At 32.9% G+C, this 19,294-nt stretch overlaps 1 protein-coding gene across 2 annotated transcripts in view; it reads left to right on the forward strand.

The window, feature by feature from the left end:
- Nucleotides 1–19,294, forward strand: part of USP15 (ubiquitin specific peptidase 15) — a 114,441-nt gene that overhangs the window by 54,017 nt on the left and 41,130 nt on the right. The window contains exon 7 of one of the 2 annotated variants that reach the window (XM_028110804.2): nucleotides 13,236–13,322. The exons of the other annotated variant lie outside the window; for it this stretch is intronic. Within the exon in view, the coding sequence (XP_027966605.1) occupies nucleotides 13,236–13,322 (87 nt within the window). The remainder of the gene's footprint in view (nucleotides 1–13,235; nucleotides 13,323–19,294) is intronic. 2 annotated transcript variants of the gene reach the window in all.

A 19,294-nucleotide genomic window follows, 5' to 3' on the forward strand; every position in this document is an offset into this window, starting at 1 on the left:
TTTAGACATCTTTTCTACCTAAGATTATTGATTTTTCACTTGAAAAATAAAACATTATTTTCTTCTGTCACCATATCACAATAAATGTTGGTGAATGAAAGCACTGCTAGAAATGTGCTGAAGTAGTTAAGAGTTCCATTCTTCACTGAATCACCCAGAGTAATAGGAAACCCATATTTCAAAGCATGAAAAGTTAAGTATCTACTTACTATAAAATGTGCCTAATACCATGATATAAAATGTCATAAATTGCCCAGTGATAGTTTATTAGAATACAAAAAAAATTTTTTTTTTCTTTTGAAATTAGTGCCAGTGTATGAAAAGACTCTCTGGAAACTAAGAATAAAAGGAAATTCTCCTAACTCAATAAAGTCCATATACCCAAAGTCTGTAGAAAACATTATATTGAGAAATTTTGAACACAAACCAAATAGAATTGGAAGTTAAAAAAAAGAAAAAAATTCACTACTTGCATATGATATAGTCATCTACATAAAACCCAAAACCCATCAGCAGACTACTAAATCTGAGAAAATTCAGCAAGATTCTCTAAGCCTAAATTTGTTAAATTAGGGGCGCCTGGATGGCTCAGTCGGTTAAGCATCTGCCTTTGGCTCAGGTCATGATCCCAGAGTCCTGGGATCAAGCCGTATGTCTAGCTCCCTGCTCAGTGGGGAGTCTCCTCCTCCCTCTGCCCCTTCCCCCACTCATGCATGCTCTCTCAAATCTTTTAAAAAATTATAAAAATTAATGTTTTTTTATCTCATTTTTTAAATTATGTTAATCACCATACATTACATCATTAGTTTTTGATGTAGTGTTCCATGATTCATCGTTTGCATATAACACCCAGTGCTCCACACAGTACGTGCCCTCTGTAATACCCATCACCAGGCTAACCCATCCCCCCACCCCCCTCCCCTCTAGAACCCTCAGTTTGTTTCTCAGAGTCCATAGTCTCTCATGGTTCATCTCCCCCTCCGATTTCCCCCCCTTCATTTTTCCCTTCCTGCTATCTTCTTTTTTTTTAACATATAATGTATTATAAAAAATTAATATGTTTTTATACCCAGAGGTCAGCAGCCTTTTTTATAAAGAACCAGATAATATTTTCAGCTTGTGGGCCATATGGTACCTGACTCAACTAAACTCTACCAATATAGCTGCTTTCATGCTATGACATTATGTCACCAAATGGGTGTTCCAGTAAAACTTTATTTACACAAAACTATGGCAAACTGGAATTAGCTTGTGACCCATAGATTTCTGACCCCTGCTGTATACCATTAGTAACCCACTTAGGAAATAGCATAACAATGGTGAGTGCTATGAATTGTGTAAGACTGTTGAATCACAGACCTGTACCTCTGAAACAAATAATACTTTATATGTTAGAATAAAAAAGAAGAAGAAGAAGAAGATAGCAGGAAGGGAAGAATGAAGGGGGGGAAATCGGAGGGGGAGATGAACCATGAGAGACTATGGACTCTGAGAAACAAATTGAGGGTTCTAGAGGGGAGGGGGTGGGGGGATGGGTTAGCCTGGTGATGGGTATTAAAGAGGGCACGTACTGAGTGGAGCACTGGGTGTTGTATGCAAACGATGAATCATGGAACACTACATCAAAAACTAATGATGTAATGTATGGTGATTAACATAACATAATAAAAAAAATAGCATAACAAAGATTAACCTGATTAGGAATGCATAAAACCTTCATGGGAAATAACTAACTTTATTAAAAGACAAAAGTTTATCACGGGCGCCTGGGTGGCTCAGTTGGTTAAGCAACTGCCTTCGGCTCAGGTCATGATCCAGGAGTCCCGGGATCGAGTCCCACATTGGGCTCCCTGCTCAGTGGGGAGTCTGCTTCTCCCTCTGACCCTCCCCCCTCTCATGCTCTCTCTCTCTCATTCTCTCTCTCAAATAAATAAATAAAATCTTTAAAAAAAAAAAGACAAAAGATTATCATGTACGATATGCCTTAACCTAGTGATGCCTGTTTCTCTAAATCTATCATGTCACTGTCTCCTGTTAAAAATTCTATCCTGACTTTTTTTGTGTGTGTGTGAGAAACTTCACAAACTCATTCTAAAATTAACATTTACCAATAAAGGTCCAAGATTAAGTCACTTTCAATAAAGAAGAGGAAAGAAGTACTGGACCTATTAGATAGTGAGGATTACTACAAAGTTATAATAATGAAAACAGTATGATGCTAGCAAAAGAAAGACCAAATACACTGGAATAAATTAATGAGTTAAAAAAAAAACAAAACACCTCATGTATATATGAGAACTTGATTAAGTGGCACCCCTAGGCAGTAAGAAACAGATTGCTTAAAGCAGATTGGTGCTTAGATTTTATTAGGAGAGCTAGCTATTTGTAGAAAAAAAACAGGATCACTACCTTACACATGATAAACTCAAAAAATGTAAAATTTGGGGACACCTGGGTGGCTCATTCTGTTGAGCATCCACGTCTAGGTTTCAGCTCAGGTCATGATCTTAGAGGATGAGCCCTGCATTGGGCTGCTTACTCCCCAGGGAGTCCGCTTGAGGATTCTCTCCCTCTGCCCCTCTCCCACTTCTGTGTGCCTGCCCATACTCTAAAATAAATAGATAAATCTTTAAAAAAAAAGAAACTTTAGATGTCAAAGTTCATAAGAAATTTCAGAGAATATCTGTATTTTAGGAACAGAGAACATAATGTGAAAATTAGTGGGTTTGATTACATCAAAATTAAGTATTTCTGTTATAGGAACCATACATTGAAGTGAAAGGTCAAATGTCAGTTTTTTAATATCTAAAACCTACATGAGAATAATACCTATAATGTAGAAAGAACTGCTATACAATAACAGAAACAAAGCAGAAATCCTCTAAAAAATAAATAAAAGAGGGGCACCTGGGTGACTCAGTCCATTAAGAGTCTGGCTCTTGGTTTTGGCTCAGGTCATGATCTCAGGGTGGTGAGATTGAGCCCAGAATGGGGCTCCATGCTGGGTTGGAGCCTGCTTAAGATTCTCACTCTCCCTCTCTCTCTGCCCCTCCCCCCCCAAAAAAGGAAAGAGAGAAAAATGAATGGTGGTATGCTGTAGAATACCAATGCAGCAGGTAAAAGTAACAATGGTGAGATCTTTAAAACTGATACGGTTAAAACATACAGTTGAGAGAAAAGAAAAAAAGTGAGATTTTAATTCAGTACTATTTATGTAAATTTAAAACAGAACACATTACATGAAAATATATTTAAGAATGTAATGAAAGCACTTAGAGTAGAGGAAAATAGTACAGATTAGAAAAATAAAAGTTTAAAGAATTATCACTTCTTTTATTTATATATCTATAAGTAAAGTAAACATGCACATTATTTTTTCTGGATGAATGCCAGCTTTAAAAAGTGGAATTCTCTGTATTTATTGAAGCCACATTATAAGCACTTGTAACTTAGACAAATTTAACTCCAGCAGAGGGCTTGTAATCTTAGGCCCTCAAGAAGGAAATTTCAAGATACTAATACATAGAACATTCTGGGGGCACCTAGGTGGCTCAGTCGTTAAGCGTCTGCCTTCGGCTCAGGTCATGATCCCAGGGTCCTGGAATCAAGCCCCACATTAGGCTCCCTGCTCAGTGGGAGCCTGCTTCTCCCTCTCCCACTCCCCCTGCTTGTGTTCCCTCTCTCGCTGTGTCTCTCTCTGTCAAATAAATAAATAAAATCTTAAACAAACAAACATACATATATATACGTGTGTGTATATATATATATATATGTATATATATACACACGTATATATATAACATTCTGTTTTATAAACTCAAAATTGCTATTTTATCTGTCAGGATATAACCCCTGGTTCTCAACATGGTGTGAAGATGCTAGTAGTTCTAATAATCATCACTAACCTGGGATTTGTCCAGTGCTCATATTGCTTACTACATAACCAGCTCCTACAGAGAGTATCAAAAGTTGAAGGAAAAATATTACAAGTTGTAATATGGTGATAGAAGAAAGAATCACTGTTGAGTTTGTTAAAAATGGTTTCCTAGACCCCATCACCAGAATTTCTGATTTGGTAGTGCTGGGTGGAGTGGAGCTCCTGAATTAACGGTTCTAGTAAGTTCACAGGTGATTCTAATGCTTTTGGTCTTAGTATCCCATTTTGAGAAATTTTGTAGGTAATGTTTCTTAATATTTACTGTGTGGACCACCATAGGATGAACAGAATATAAAGATAAATCTTTATGTTGGGCCCAGGAATCTGCATTTTTAGGTGCTGCTTATGAACAAGTAGGCATATGTTTCCTGAAACAGAGGAATGTCCTCAGCCCAGTTTTATCAGAATTGAGACCATATATCCTCAGCTAAAGCTAAATGTTTGTGCTACTAAATTGAGAAGAAATGCTAAATATTAAAAAACGTTAAGGGTAAAATATAATTTTGTTTAAAATATGTAGTCCTGTAGTTACAAAAATGCACATACCCTGAAACAACCCAAAATCTGCATTAGAAATCTAAAGCTACCAAAAAAATACTCAAGAGTTTTCTGTCTGGATTTTTCTGCTAGATACCATGTGATTTGAAATTTATGTCTTTATATTCATGTTGTATTTTTAAAATACTCAAGTGCTTAGTTTTTTTCAGAACTTGCATTTCTAATCTAGTTTTTCTGATTTCTTACAACCTCTCAAAACATAGTATTTTGCAGTAATACCTTAGAAAAGTTTTAACGCAAGGTTTTCTGTTCTGTTAAATTTGACATGTTGGCATCAGGTACATAGTGTAATTATTCAGTGGGAGATATATGCCCAGTTAAATCTTATATTTCTAAAAAAATATTTTAAAGTAGAATAATTATAAAAGCATAGTGGTTCCTAAAGAGAGGAGAAACCTAATCAATAGATTATATCCCTTACTTTCCAGAGTTTGTTGAATGTTAAAATTTATCCCTTAGCCATAGCTTCTGAGACACAACTCTATTAAATTCTAAGTTGTACAATTAATTTTTTTCTGTATGTTTTTATTTAGGTATAGTTATTTCAGAGAATGGCTTTGAGATTATTAATATTACAGAAAAAAACCTAAATTCCTCTTGTGGGAGTAGCACATTCAGACATTTTCATTAATTCAAAAATATTGACAGAAGACATGTGATTAAGTATCTTGTGAATAAAAGTTAAGGGTAATTGATTGTGAAAGGCAGTTTTCATGGGCTAGAAAACATCCAAAGGAGAATCCAAAATTAACTACATAAGGCATGAGAGGCCAAAAATAATCAAATGGAAAACTAAGCTAGTAGTTCTTACTCATACATTGTGTCTCTGCCATCTGTGTTGTTCCGATTAACAAAATTCCAAATTGGTGACCAAAACACTAAGTATAAACTTAATCTGGTGCCATATTAGTTTTTTTGTTATTTGGATATATACCTCCTTTCCTAGGTATTTGTCACCTAAAGATAGGCATCATAATAATGTTAAAAGGAAGTTCCTGTGTGCTATTTACCAAATAAACTGCTTTTTTCTGGTTATTTTAGCTATCCAAACTCCAAATCCTTTTTAGAAATGCTTGTGCCTACACATAAACACACTCCCCATGACTGTACTTTGAAGTTCTCCTTTTAATACTCATTAAGATCCTGAGTTTATATGCACACTCCTTTGAAATGCTTAAAATGCACATGGATTAAATAAATCTTTTCCTTCAGCTAAACACTGTACCAGCTTTCTCTTGTGGAAAGATAATTTCAATCTAGTTGCCCGTACCATGTCTCCAAGTTTTGCCAAACAGCATGGTCACAGTTGAGTTCAATAACTAGTGTTAGATTTGAAATTTAAAAGCTGTATCCAGATTTAATTGAAGTTAGGAAATTTAGACAGTGTATTTTATGCATAAATGAATATAATTTAAGTTTACGGTTCTTATATAGATGCTTGATATGCACAGGTACTCACAAATAATTACTGGATATTTTCTTTCTTTTTTTTCTTTTTGTTCCCTGGTTTGATCCAAAAAGGATTTGAGCAATTTGCAGTAATACACATGAGTCAAGGTTAACTATATGAATAGATACAGAAATCACTCAAATGTAAAATAAATTTAGTCACTGTAAGGTGAAACCAGAGGAGAAGTTAGCTGGCAGGAGCAAGGAAGGGCTTTTGAAGTTATCAAAATTGATCTGCAAATGTATGGAGTTGTTTTGGGTCCTGATTCAAATCAACTGACTGGGGAGAAAAGATACTTTTAAGACAATTGGTGAAAAAAGTTAACATGAACAGAGTATTCAGTTGGAACAGACAGTGGTATCAAAAAGGATCTCTTACCTGTTAGGGATATATACTGTAATTTTTTGTTTCAAGTTTTTATTTAAATTCCAATTATAAAGTGTAATATTAGTTTCGGGAGTAGAAATCAGAGATTAATCACTTACATATAACACCCAGTGCTCATCACAAGTGCCCTGTTAATACCCATCACCCATTTAGCCCATCCTGCCGCTCACCTTCCCTCCAGCAACCCTGTTTGTTCTCTGTCGTTAAGTCTGTTTTATGGTTTGCCTCTCTTCTTTTTCCCCTATGTTCATCTGTTTGGTTTCTTAAATTCCACACATGAGTAAAATCATATGGTATTTGTCTTTCCCTGACTGACTGACTTCACTTAGCATAATACCCTCTAGCTCCATCCATGTCATTGCAAATGACAAGATTTCATTCTTGTTTATAGCTGAATGATACTCCATTGTACATTGTGTGTGTGTGTGTGTGTGTGTGTGTGTGTGTGTGTATAAAAATACAGGTGAAATAAATGTCTGGGATTTGCTTTAAAATAGTCCAGCAAAAACATGGCAGGGGGGGGAGATCAAGGGGATAAAGATAAAACAAAAGTGGCAGGTTGTTAATAATTTTTGAAACCGAATGTACACTCTGGTACTGGGTACATGAGGACTTGTGTTTGTTTGGAAATCTCTATAATATGTTGAAAATAAAATGGGTTGCAGTTTTGGTACTGGGATTCATGATGGCTGAAGAAAAGTAACTAATTTTATTTTCTTAAAATGGAATGTTTTATGTTAAAAATACCATTGATAACAGTCAAAATAAGGAACAAATAAAGTTATGAGAAGCAATTTATATATAAATTCTCTTAAACTCTTTTTCATTTATCTTTAAATACCTAACATACTGCCTGGCATATGAGAGGCACACAGCAAAGGGCTTGTTGAACTGTAATCTCACCATAGTAAAAGTGTTTAATTTTTAGAGAGACTTAAATTTTTCTTTTTCTCTAAGAATTTATCCGTTAGAAATGAGAAGGTTTAAGGTTGGGCTCGTTTTTCTTAATAAGATAATTCTTGTTTTATAATGTTAGATCTTACAGCACTGGGTGGTTTTATGCCAGCTTTGAAAATACCTATACAAATCTTTAATTGTTTTGCTATGTCAGCATTCAGATTTAACATCTCTGTATTTTGGTTGCTCAATATGGTATTAGGTTTTCATGTAAGTTAATTATTAGTTAATTTATCAAGAATATTCAATTAGTTTATCAAGTTGTATTTTTCTGTTGAAGTAAAAAGTTCAACTTACAGCCTTGAATTGTGTGCTTTTAGTTGAAACATTGGATATAGGACAATTCAAATATTGCATTTGTCCGGCATGAAGTTTGATTTTCTGTCTTCATGAAATAATATCAGCCACATTGATGTTTTACTGTTTTCTGTCTTGTTTAAGAGATGGATCCCTACCTTACACCTAGCCCAAACTAGCCAAAATCGGTTTAACACCTGATAACTGGCTTAGTATCTAGTCTGTGTGTAATATCCTGAGTAATTTTTTTCTCTCCTCCCCTTAAAAAGCCACTAGAGCAGAGTTGCTGAGGAACAGTGTAATTTCCAAATTACATCAAAGAAATAGAGCTAAAGGGCTCAGATTATAATCCAGAGACTGACTAGTCAATCCCTAAATTAACTCCACAAATGTTAGCTAGATTGGGCTATGTGTAATCTAGTCAGAAGTTGGAATCAGAATAGATAACTGATCTGTGACATTCATCCGTAATGTCTGTAACAGCACTTAAAAAGTGTTGATACACTTCAGCTTCACCTGTGGACCATATCCATCCTTCTCTTTAGGATCATTATGCTATAAAGGACAATTTCTCTACCAATGTTATTTATCCCAGTGCTTCCTAGAACTTGCTTTTTCTTTCATTATCTCCTCCCTCCTACATATATATAAATGCCTACCATACTGCCACACATATAGTAGACACTCACTTTAACAGTTCATTCTTTTTCTTTTTTTTTCCAGTGTCATCTTCCCCTTAGCCTATAAATACAAATCCGTCCTGTTTAAAAAAAAAAAAAAAAAAAAAAAACACAAACTTCCTCCAAATACCGTCCTTTGGGTTTTTTTTTTTTCCTTTGACAGCCAACTTTAAAAACGCCATACTTCTTATTCCTTACCACCCATTCGGGATTTAACAAAGTCTTTTTTTGACCTTTCTTTAATACTTCTTTTTATAAATGTCTCCTGAAGAACTTCTCTTAATTTGATCCATGATGCAAGAACTGTTTACAGTTCTCTAACCAATTCTCTGGCTGGCTGCTGCTCTTCCTCTTTGGGAGTGCCATGTTTGCTTGTGCGGGTTTTGTGCTGCACAGCTCTTCGGCATCTTCCACGTTGTAATCTATGTGAAAGGCCCTCCTTGGTACTGTGCGGTGTACAGCTACACTGTCTATATGCAGCAGCTTTGCTCACAACTTAAATGCATTGGTAATTGCACAGATTTCCATCTGATGACCTCTCCTTTCATACCATAATAGGTTCTCAAAGTCAGTGGATGGACTGTATGCTAATTCTGTTCCTCAGCTCGAACTGACAGAAATAGGCCATTCTATTTTTCTAGCCCAGAACGCTCTTCTGGGTTCCAGATTTTTTCTAAATGTCATGTAGGATTTGCCATGTAAGATTCAACTAAAATCTTTTTTACCTTACCTTCTCCCGTTCCCTCAACCTAATTTTGAATCCATATCCTGTATACCCTATTTCAGGCCATCTTGAGTTCCTCCTTCAGCCTCATTCTTTTTTCATCTAATTAGTTAGCAGTCTTGCAGATGCTACCTCCTAAACCTGAAGTTTTAAAATATGTTGATCTTGGTACCCCTTTACATTCATAAAAATTATTTTTTTAAAGACTTATTTATTTGAGACATGGAGAGAGACACATTCTTAAAAATTATTAAGGACCCAAAGAACTTCTTTTCAAAAATAAATTTTTAAATATTTGTTTATAATAATACTAAAACCATTATATTTTGACATAAATAATATTTTAATGAAAAATAACCTTCAAAAACAAATTGTTTTGCATTTTTGAAATTTCTTTATTATCTGACTAAACAGAAGACAGCTAAATTCTCATATGTGTTTCTGCATTCAGTTTATTGTGATGTATTGTTTGGATTGAAGTGCTTAAAGAAAACTCAGTTTCACACAGATACACAGAACACAGAGAGATATTTTCAGGTAATTGATAGCACATCAGAACTTGACCAGTGGTGTTTTAATGATGAAAATTTAATTGCAGTGTGGAATCTGAAACCACGCCAATGATCTTTTAATACTATTAAAAGTTAAACTATTAAAAGTTAAAATCTATCATGTGTAACTTGATGCAGTTGGAAAATATTGATTTACTGAGTTATGCAGATATTCCAAATTTTGACATATTTCATCATACAATATTTTTTAATCACATTTGTTAAAACATCACCAATCTTATGAGGAAAGTCTTTAAGTAGTGGGAAGCTATCGAGCCTCACATTGGCAAAGTCAAGTTTTCCAGAATTCTGTTTTTTGTTTGATCACGTGAATGTTATCATTGGCAACAAATACTTTCAGTGTTTTTCCTTGAAGTTACAGCTCCCTTCATTGATTTCTGAGGTGATGTCTGCCAGACAGCGTTTCATGTGGAAGAGTGGTGCAGTGAGAAGAGGAGCTAGTTCTGCTTGAAATTCGAATAATTACACAAGTCTTCTTCCTCAGGACAATCATGTTACTTCAGTATAGAACGGATGTGCTTTATGCACACTTGCCAGTTCGTCACATACTGTTAAAAAGAAGTGTATTGAAGGGTCAAGATTTAATAAAATCAATGTTTTTTATCTTTTCAACATGGATACTCTTAAGTGAAACTGTTTTCCACTGCAAGGAGGCAGTGAAGAATACAGTGACTCTAGTATATAATTTGGTGCTGCTGCTTTAACTCATGCTAAGGTGTCAGCATTGTTACCCACCATTGTTTTTGCAGTATCATTGCAAATATCCACCCAGTGAAAAAGACCAAATAACACTTAAGTAACGCCTTTATATTATTATGAAAATGGTTTTGACCTCATAGATGGGCATGTTGAAAGAATCGTGGAGCCCTCTAAGGGTCCATTGACTGTTCTTTGAGAACCACTCCCTAAACATCCAAGACATGTTGCCCTTGCCTACACTTGTCTGTGATCTTTGCCCCAACCTTTATTAATTTCAGTCTCCTAAATGATCTCTCAGTCTCCTTTCTCTTTTTCAAGAATTACCTTTCTAGAACACAAATCTGATTATGTAGATACCCTTTTAAACTCTTTCAACAGGGGTGCCTGGGTAGCTCAGTCATTAAGCGTCTGCCTTCGGCTCAAGTCATGATCCCAGGGTCCTGGGGTCGGCCCACATCAGGCTCCCTGCTCAGTGGGAAGCCTGCTTCTCCCTCTCCCCCTCCCCCTGCTTGTGCTTCCTCTCTTGCTGTGTCTCTCGCTGTGTCTTTCTCTGTCAAATAAATAAATAAAATCTTTTAAAAAAATAAAAAATAAAAATAAACTCTTTCAACATGCCCAGCACAATGGAATAAGATCTAATAAATTCATTTATAGAACATAAAAGCTCCTTTATTATCATGCCTACCTTATTAACTTCTGTTCCTGTCACTACATACTTCTACTCTTTAAGCCGAACTGAATTTATTGATAATTCCCTAAACACGTCATCGATACTACAGTCCCATACATTCGCATGTGCTGTTCTTTCCACCAGGAATACTCTCACTTTTAGTTTCCACCTATCCCTCCAACTCTGCACATCGTTTTAAATCACCTCATGTGACTACCCACAAAATTTTATATTTTGTTAGAGTTTTAAAATTTCTGTATTTAATTTCTATATTTCTATATATAAAATTTCGACTGCTTTATAGTTATTTTGCTTATGTGTTATTTTCTCCTGTTAGATTGTGAGCCGTTTGATGTCAGGAACTGTGTCTGTCCTTGTATTCCTAGTACTTAACAAGGGCAAGGCATATAGTCATTTAATAAATGTTTGAGTATTCCAACGAGTTTCATAGAATCTTCTAATACTATCCTTGGATAGAGTTGCTAATGAATAGTAAAAAGGCCGCACATGGGCAGAAAAAGGAAAAATATGTATATATGTGCTTCAGCCCAATGAATCTTTATTTCTATAAATTTGACTATAATTAAAATTCAAGAGAACATTTTAGTTTGTTTCTGAAAAGTTGAAGTGAATTAAGTTGAAAAATTAACCTCCTTAATTCATTATAACTCCATCTCTAATAAATTTGGGGGGTTTTTCCTTTGATAATTGAGCATTCTTAACATGAAGGCAAAAATGCCAGGATACTTCTGTATTTCTATTAATATTTAAAAACTAGTACCTTTTAAAATATTAAGATAACCTTTTAAATGTGTCCTCTACGTTGTTTTATATTAAAACTTCGTTGATTATGTCTTATGTTTTGAACTTAGTACACTAAAATAATATGTTATAAGGTCTTCTATCAGAAAGGCATCTAAATAGAGGTCTTACTTAGTGTAATCTACCTATATACAACCTGTATCAACAAAAAGAAACTCCTTTAAAATAAAAATTTTGGGGCGCCTGGGTGGCTCAGTCAGTTGAGCGTCTGCCTTCAGCTCAGGTCATGATCCCAGGGTCCTGGGATCGAGCCCCGCAATGGGCTCCCTGCTTAGTGGAAAGCCTGCTTCTCCCTCCTCCACTCCCCCTGCTTGTGTTCCCTCTCTTGCCATGTCTCTCTCTGTCAAATAAATAAAAATTTTAAAAATCTTAAAAAAAAATTTTTACCAAGATTTTATAATGTATAAAACTTTAAAAAGTTAAGTAAAAGTTTTTATGTGTAAGAAATGTTATTGCCCACCATGTATTCTGCGTAATGTATTGCAAGTATATAGATATGGTGAAATCTAAATCACCTAAAATTTGTAGACTTCAAGCAGATTTTGTAGATTACACTTTCAATCCCATTGACCATTTATTTCACTGCTCATTAGCACCTGATTAAAGGAAATAAAATAATCTTTTAAAACCAATCACTTTGGGCCTCACTAATTTAGAATTTATGATGAATGAGATACTAGACTAACAGCTTTTTATAGCCCATGGGCTAGATATTGCCTAGTAAATTAAAATTGTTTACAAAATTAAATCTTTAAGAGAGCTGATAAGTATTTTAAACTAATCATTCCTATGTAATGAGTTTGTTAATTATAAATCATGCCCATAAAGCATATTGGTTGATTAAAAGCCATTAGTAATTGAAATTTCTCCAAAAAGATTCTGAATTAGTGAGGTGAGTAATATATGGTCAGATGTAGGTCTTTTCAGTTTTTGCATTGATAATTTGGCCAAAAATTACTTCTCGGGATTATGTTTTGAATTCTTTTATGCTATTGTATCCCTATTGCTTTACATTTTAAAGAATTGGTAAATCCTTGGATCTCTGTGTCAGTGTTGTGTATAAGTAGAATGTGATGATAGCTACTGAGATACAAATTGGATTTCCTTTACATGCTTCCTTAAAAAATTGATATTTTAATTCCACTGATACAAGGAAATTATTGTTTGTAAAACATTGAAAATGGTTACCTGAACTCAGAAATGGATGTATTGAGTCCGAAGATTTATAGGAATAATAAATACCAAGTTGTATATTTAATTTGATAAATTTCTTTTGAAAATAATTCCCTTTTGTACCATTATTCTTTATATGAAAAAATACATAGGAAATAGAAAAACAAGGATATATAGTGATTTTGCTCATGAATCTGTTTTCCAGCATTCATTTACTACATACATTGTCATCTGTTCTTTTCTTTATTTCATAATTAATTTCAAAATTCAGCATTTTTTATCTAATTTAACATTTTCATATTTTTAAAGGTCCCCAGGTGCATCCAATTTTTCAGCTTTACCAAAGATCTCTCCTTCATCTCTATCAAATAATTATAACAACATCAACAACAGAAAGTAAGCACTGAATCTTAAAAACTCTTTGTTTAATTGATCGCCCTATTGTGGTTTCAAAAATCTCTTGTATCTAAAACATAGGATAAAAGTCTTAATGCATTAAAATTGAATTTTCTTTTAAATTACTGATCAGTTCTTCTAGGAGTAACTTTACAAGAAAGAAAGCACAGTTATAAACTTCTTGATTTAATACATATACTACAATAATCCACTAAAAGAAAAATAAAGTACTTTCAGAATTTTACTTTTTAAACACTATTGAAAATATATACAGAAGTCTGTTAGAACTCAGTTTTTTAGTAAGAGTGTAAATTTCAGATGTCATTTGAGAACTAGATATATAATCACCTATAATCTGTAGTATTTTTTTTTAGAGTATATATCAGTGATTCTCACCTGGAAAGCATACACAAATTTTTATGTTTTATCAAAAAGGCAATCACTTTTTCTTTAAAAAGTTTAGAGAAACAATTTCCTTGCCCCATCATGAATCAGAATCTCAGAATTTATGAAAGTTACATGAAAGTGTATGCTATATTGCCATAAGAAAAAAGTTTAAAAATCACTTGGGCTTCACTATAATGTCTGACATGGGTATATTACCTTGAAGGTACATTACCTTGTCATGGTTTGTTGTTTTTTTTTTTATAGAAAAGGATAAAAAGAAAGCTTTTATTATTTGTGATTAGTCCAGTCAAATCAGGGGAAGAACTTTAATCTAGAGATGATTACCTTTTTATTATTTCTTGAATATATACATTACATTGTTGTTTAATTTTTAGGTTAACTCTATGTAGTTAAATATTTGCACTACTTCTCCAGTTCATAAATGGCATCTGATTTCCTAAAGAGTAAATTTGGAAAGACTAAGGCTATTTGTGAAATAATTTTTAAAATAACATCATTAATTGCATTTGTAGGTTTAATTAATTTTCCCTTAAAATTCATTTCTGGTGTGGAGAGAGGGCTTGACAAAATAATTTTTAATGTACACCTAGATTATAAATATATAAGAACAGCCGAAATAATTTTGGAAAGGAAAATGAGAAGGATTAATCCTACCAAATATCACAACCTGTTGTAAACATAGTAAGAATTCAAACAGCATAGTAGTGACCCAAGAACATCGACAGATCAGTGAAATGGAAAAGACAGTCCAGAAACAGCCCTTTATACATAAGATCAGAAAACACTGTAGACTAATGGAGAATGAGCAGATTATCCAAGAAATTTTGTTGGGAAAATTGGATTACTATTGAGAATTTCTCTTTAAAACTTTATATTAAATTGACTTTTTAATTGTTAGGCATACAAAAATGAAAAGGCAAATAAATGGAAAAAAATACTTGCTACAAATGACAAAGGATAAATATTCCTAATATATCAAAGTCATAAAGATCAGTGAGAAATTTTCTAAGACAAGTAGACAAATGGGCAAATGATACAGCAGGCAATAAAAGCAAAATAATTAAAATATATAAACATTTTAAATACTAAAAATTCACAACTAACTACAGATGTGTAAATTAAAACCATAAAAACTCCATCCACTTCTCTCCACTTCAGTCTCACTGGTAATGATACTTATTCTTGCAAGGGTTTCGTTTGAGTGGTTGGAGTATTAGTCCAACTTTTTAGAAAAGAATTTACCATGTGTGTCAAGATTTAAAACATTAATTGCCTTATTTTAATAATTTATAAACAGACGTGTATCATAGTGTAATAACATTACATTATCGTGTAATAGTGGAATATCAAAGATGTTATGAATATCCAAACTTGGAATGTAGTATGTTCCTTACTACTTAAAAATGTATGTCCACAGGCAAAAAAGTGAAAGGAAATACCCCTATAATCTGGTTTATATTTTATATGGTATCTTTTAATTAAATTCATCAAAAGTAATTTTTTCATGGGAGATAAAATACTTCTTGTGTTTCTACCAGTTGCAGATGCTCCCACATTTACTATAAAAGAATTCAGTTCCTGGTATAACACATATTTATAGTTATTCTTCGGAGAAATTTTTAACATTGTATGTAGACTGCATTGAACATAGACTGTATTGGGACCTTTTGACTGGAGTCGTCATATTAGTATATGTGGTCTGGTGTGTTTCTGTTTCTGTCTTAATTTCCTTCCCATAGTAAAAATATGATGGTATAATCGGATCTTAAAACCTCTGGCTGCAGAAGATACTGGGAAAGGAATTGAAGTATTTTCTTAAGTTTGAAATATGTTTAATGATTCTACTTCTATGGCTAGATTATATTTTTCGCTACTTATATTTATTTTAGGCACTAAAATAGTCCTTTCATAATAGGAAATTTTTATAGCCAACAGCTACTGAAGTACCACCATGCTCAAAAGTAAAGCTTACTTTATTATAAAATGCTCCTAGAAGTTTTAACTGTGTTTTTTACAAAAAAAAAAAAACAAAAACAAAGCCTGTAATGTTAGACTTGTGCGCATGGAAGTAATTAAGGTACATCATTATTGTAGTTTAAAAGTTGTACATGATAAGACATATTTTGTTTTAACTGTATGTTTTTACTGAATGATCTGTTCCCCATCCCAAGGCAAGCATGAATAAAATTAGGTTAAATGTAAATAAATAAATAAATAAATAAAAGTAAAGCTTAACTTTCTTAGTAAAGAACAAAATTTAAACATTTGTAAAATGGAAAGTTTTTTTAATTTGAATTTGAATTAACACTATTTTGAATTTGAATTAATATTTGGATTAATATTATAATAAATTATTTCACATAAAATTTATTTCTTTCCATTCAACTTGTAGAAATAAGTGGGAGTTTGAGACTTATTGTGGAAGTAGCATAGTTTCTTTAAAAGTATGTAAAATGGGTAATGACCTTTTTTAGATTAAGTGCACTTTTGAAACATCATGTAAATGGAAATATTCTACAAGTGTCAAAGTATATACTAAAATCAGTAGTTATGACTTACAAGTTATATGAAATTATCTACAAATTCAAGACTTGAATTAAACTGATACATTACTAAGATAAAAAGTTTTCACTTCCAGAAATAAGGATATTAGTCATAAAGATAATAACAAAGTATATTTGGAATTATTTCATATAAATTTAATAAAGCTTTTATTAAAGACTAATATTATGAAGAATCAGTTGTTTACTCTGATGTAGTAATTTTACCTGCTAGTCTATACAGTATTTGTTTTTGCCTCAAATTATAATTTAAATTCATTTTTAATATGCGCCAGTTTCTTTCTCCTTTTGTTCCCTGCATTTTTCTGTCTTGCTACATTTGCTTTGATATAACACTGCCTTTAAAAAATCTTTTTTAATGTATGTGTTTTCGCAACTCTTGGCATTCCACATCAGAGCACATTTCTATTTTTATGTTAATTAATTTAAAGCTCTTTTATTTGAAATGGAAATGACTCCCTGTAAGAGATTAAACTATGAAAAAGAACTTGATTTTGGAGACTGCCAGAGCTAGCCAGCCATATGGCTCTTTGCAAGTTACTTGCTGAAAGCATCATTCATTAACTGCAAAATGAGCAAAATTATAGTTATGAGGATTAAATTATAGATTTATAATACTTATAATGTCAAATATAAGTGCTAATTGAAAAGTCAATCTGAAATTTACCAAAAAATAAGTTACTTTGATTTTCAATGTATCTTCATTTAGGGTGATAGTTTATAATACAGAATTAATGTAGTATAATACTAAAATTCTCATTAAGATTACAGGCATACTTATTTATTTTTGCAAAATAGCACAGCCATAGAGGATAAGGACTAGCTTGCCATCTTCAGGAAAAAAATAGTCATAGGCCTAGGTTTCCCTGTACCTTGCTGAAGTGTTTTAAGAACGCCTGGTTTTGGTATTTTCCATTACTTACTTTAATATTTGAATTAGGAAGCACATAACGTGGGTTACAAGTGGCCAATCAATAGAGTATTAAAATATTTTAAATTTATCAGTTTTTATTATTATCATTTGAGCATCTAGATTGTCTCAGTCTTTGGGCAAGGCTTATATGTACTTTGTCACTTAAACTGAAATGTAGATATCCTCTAAGATTCAAATTTTAAAAGACAAACTGCTTTTGCAAGTAAGTTTTTGTTCATTTCTCAGTAAATAAAAATCCCTATCCCAGCAAATTCCATCCTGTTGCCACTAAGAAGAGAAGAGCTTCCAGCATCTATTTGTGTTACTAGTGGCAGAGACAGATATCTGAATATGTACTTAAGGAATAAGCATGTAAATGTGCTTTTTTAGTCTTTTCACTTTGTGTGTGTGTGTGTGTGTGTGTGTGTGTCTAGGCATGAGCATGCATTTGAACATAGTGTACTCTGTTCAAATTTTATTATAATTTTATATCTGGAATATGTGTGGGTTTGTTTTTTTTGTGTGTGGCGAATGGGTAGGAAATGCAGGCCTTCCATTTTTGTATATAGAGACCTTGATTTTTAGCACTTCTTATAGGAATAAAAGAAAAACAGGATTTAGCTTTTTGTTACATGTCCTCAAAGTTAGATTCGAAAATCCAGTCATCAATCACTGAGTGAACATATATTGAATTGCTAATAGGTGTCTTGCATTTTAGTCGTTACTGGGAATATAAAATATGAATCGTAAGGTTAATGATCTGGATCATATACTGCTTATAAGAACTATAATTATTCAGAACCTGGCAGAAACAATGAACAGTCAGGCCTCTGTGGCCTAAGTAACTTGGGAAATACGTGTTTCATGAACTCAGCTATTCAGGTAGGTCTTTCCAAAGTGAAACACATGTTTCGTGGAAATCAGCAATAAAAGAAGAGTAGAGTTTTACATATCAGAACAAAACAAAACAAAGGATGCTTGAGTCTATTTTTTGTTTTATACTTTTTTTTTTTTTTTTTTAGTATCAGGAGGTTTTGCTTCTTTGAGTCTGGGAACTGGTCTTTTTGTTTACATTTGGGGTATGTTCTTAAAAATGTAAAAATATTATTAGGTTAGCATTGTATGTGTAGTTTTGGATTATTGTAGTTCTGTTTTACCTGTGTAGTTTGTTGAGGGTGTGTGTGTGTGTGTGTGTGTGTGTGTGTGTGTTTACTAAAGGCTTTGTTATAACTGGCAGTAGTACAATTCTCTTAAACTGTTAAAATAATAAAGTGAAAGTATAGAAGCTACAATAGAAAGTATTTGAAATTATAAGTAAAAAATATTTTTAAAAAAGAATACCAGGAATAAATTGTAGCCAATTGAGATTATCAGGGTTACTAATTAATCATGTTTATTTGTAACACTGTATTCTTTTATTTGAATCATGATTTGCTTTTAGCATGACCTTGATTCTCATTCAGGTTTGTTCTCATGAATTAAAAAAATGATTGAAAATACGGTTTTGAATTATATCTGAACTGTCTATTGTAAATATTTTATTATAAGATAACCTATTAAAAATTAAGGGAGAATCCATCCTTTTCCACAAAATTATTTTTTTATTATATGTAGAAAGAAAGAGGGACAATTTAACTTATTGATTAACTAAAATTGATCTCGAAGGTTGAAAATTATATAGCTTTTTTTAAGATTAATATTTATAATGCTGATAGTCCAGATTATCCTAAGGTTATATTCATCTAGGTAAAAAACTACATTTTCTAACAAACTGGAAGAAAGAAAAGGCAAATACTGGAATGTACTTGCTTAGAATCATTTCATTTTTGCAGCCCTGATCACCCCAGACTTTTTTTTGCATTTGAATACTAGATTTTGCTGGTCTAGCATAGAAACTATAAATAGAATCTTCAATGCATCACACCAGTGATGTCACAGAGGCCTTGGAAATCTCTGCTCTCACCTGTAACTAAAGTACAACTCCTCCTGTTTCTACTGTTCTCATTCTGTTACAGTAGCAGGATGTAAAAGGGACATAAATGAGATGATTTATTGCTGCGGGTGGTGTTTAAAATCTGAGTGTTTTAAAT

Source organism: Eumetopias jubatus, unplaced genomic scaffold (assembly GCF_037043125.1).
Source record: "Eumetopias jubatus isolate StellerSeaLion01/CBP00866 unplaced genomic scaffold, mEumJub1_p1.0 scaffold_8, whole genome shotgun sequence".
NCBI lineage: Eukaryota > Metazoa > Chordata > Mammalia > Carnivora > Otariidae > Eumetopias > Eumetopias jubatus.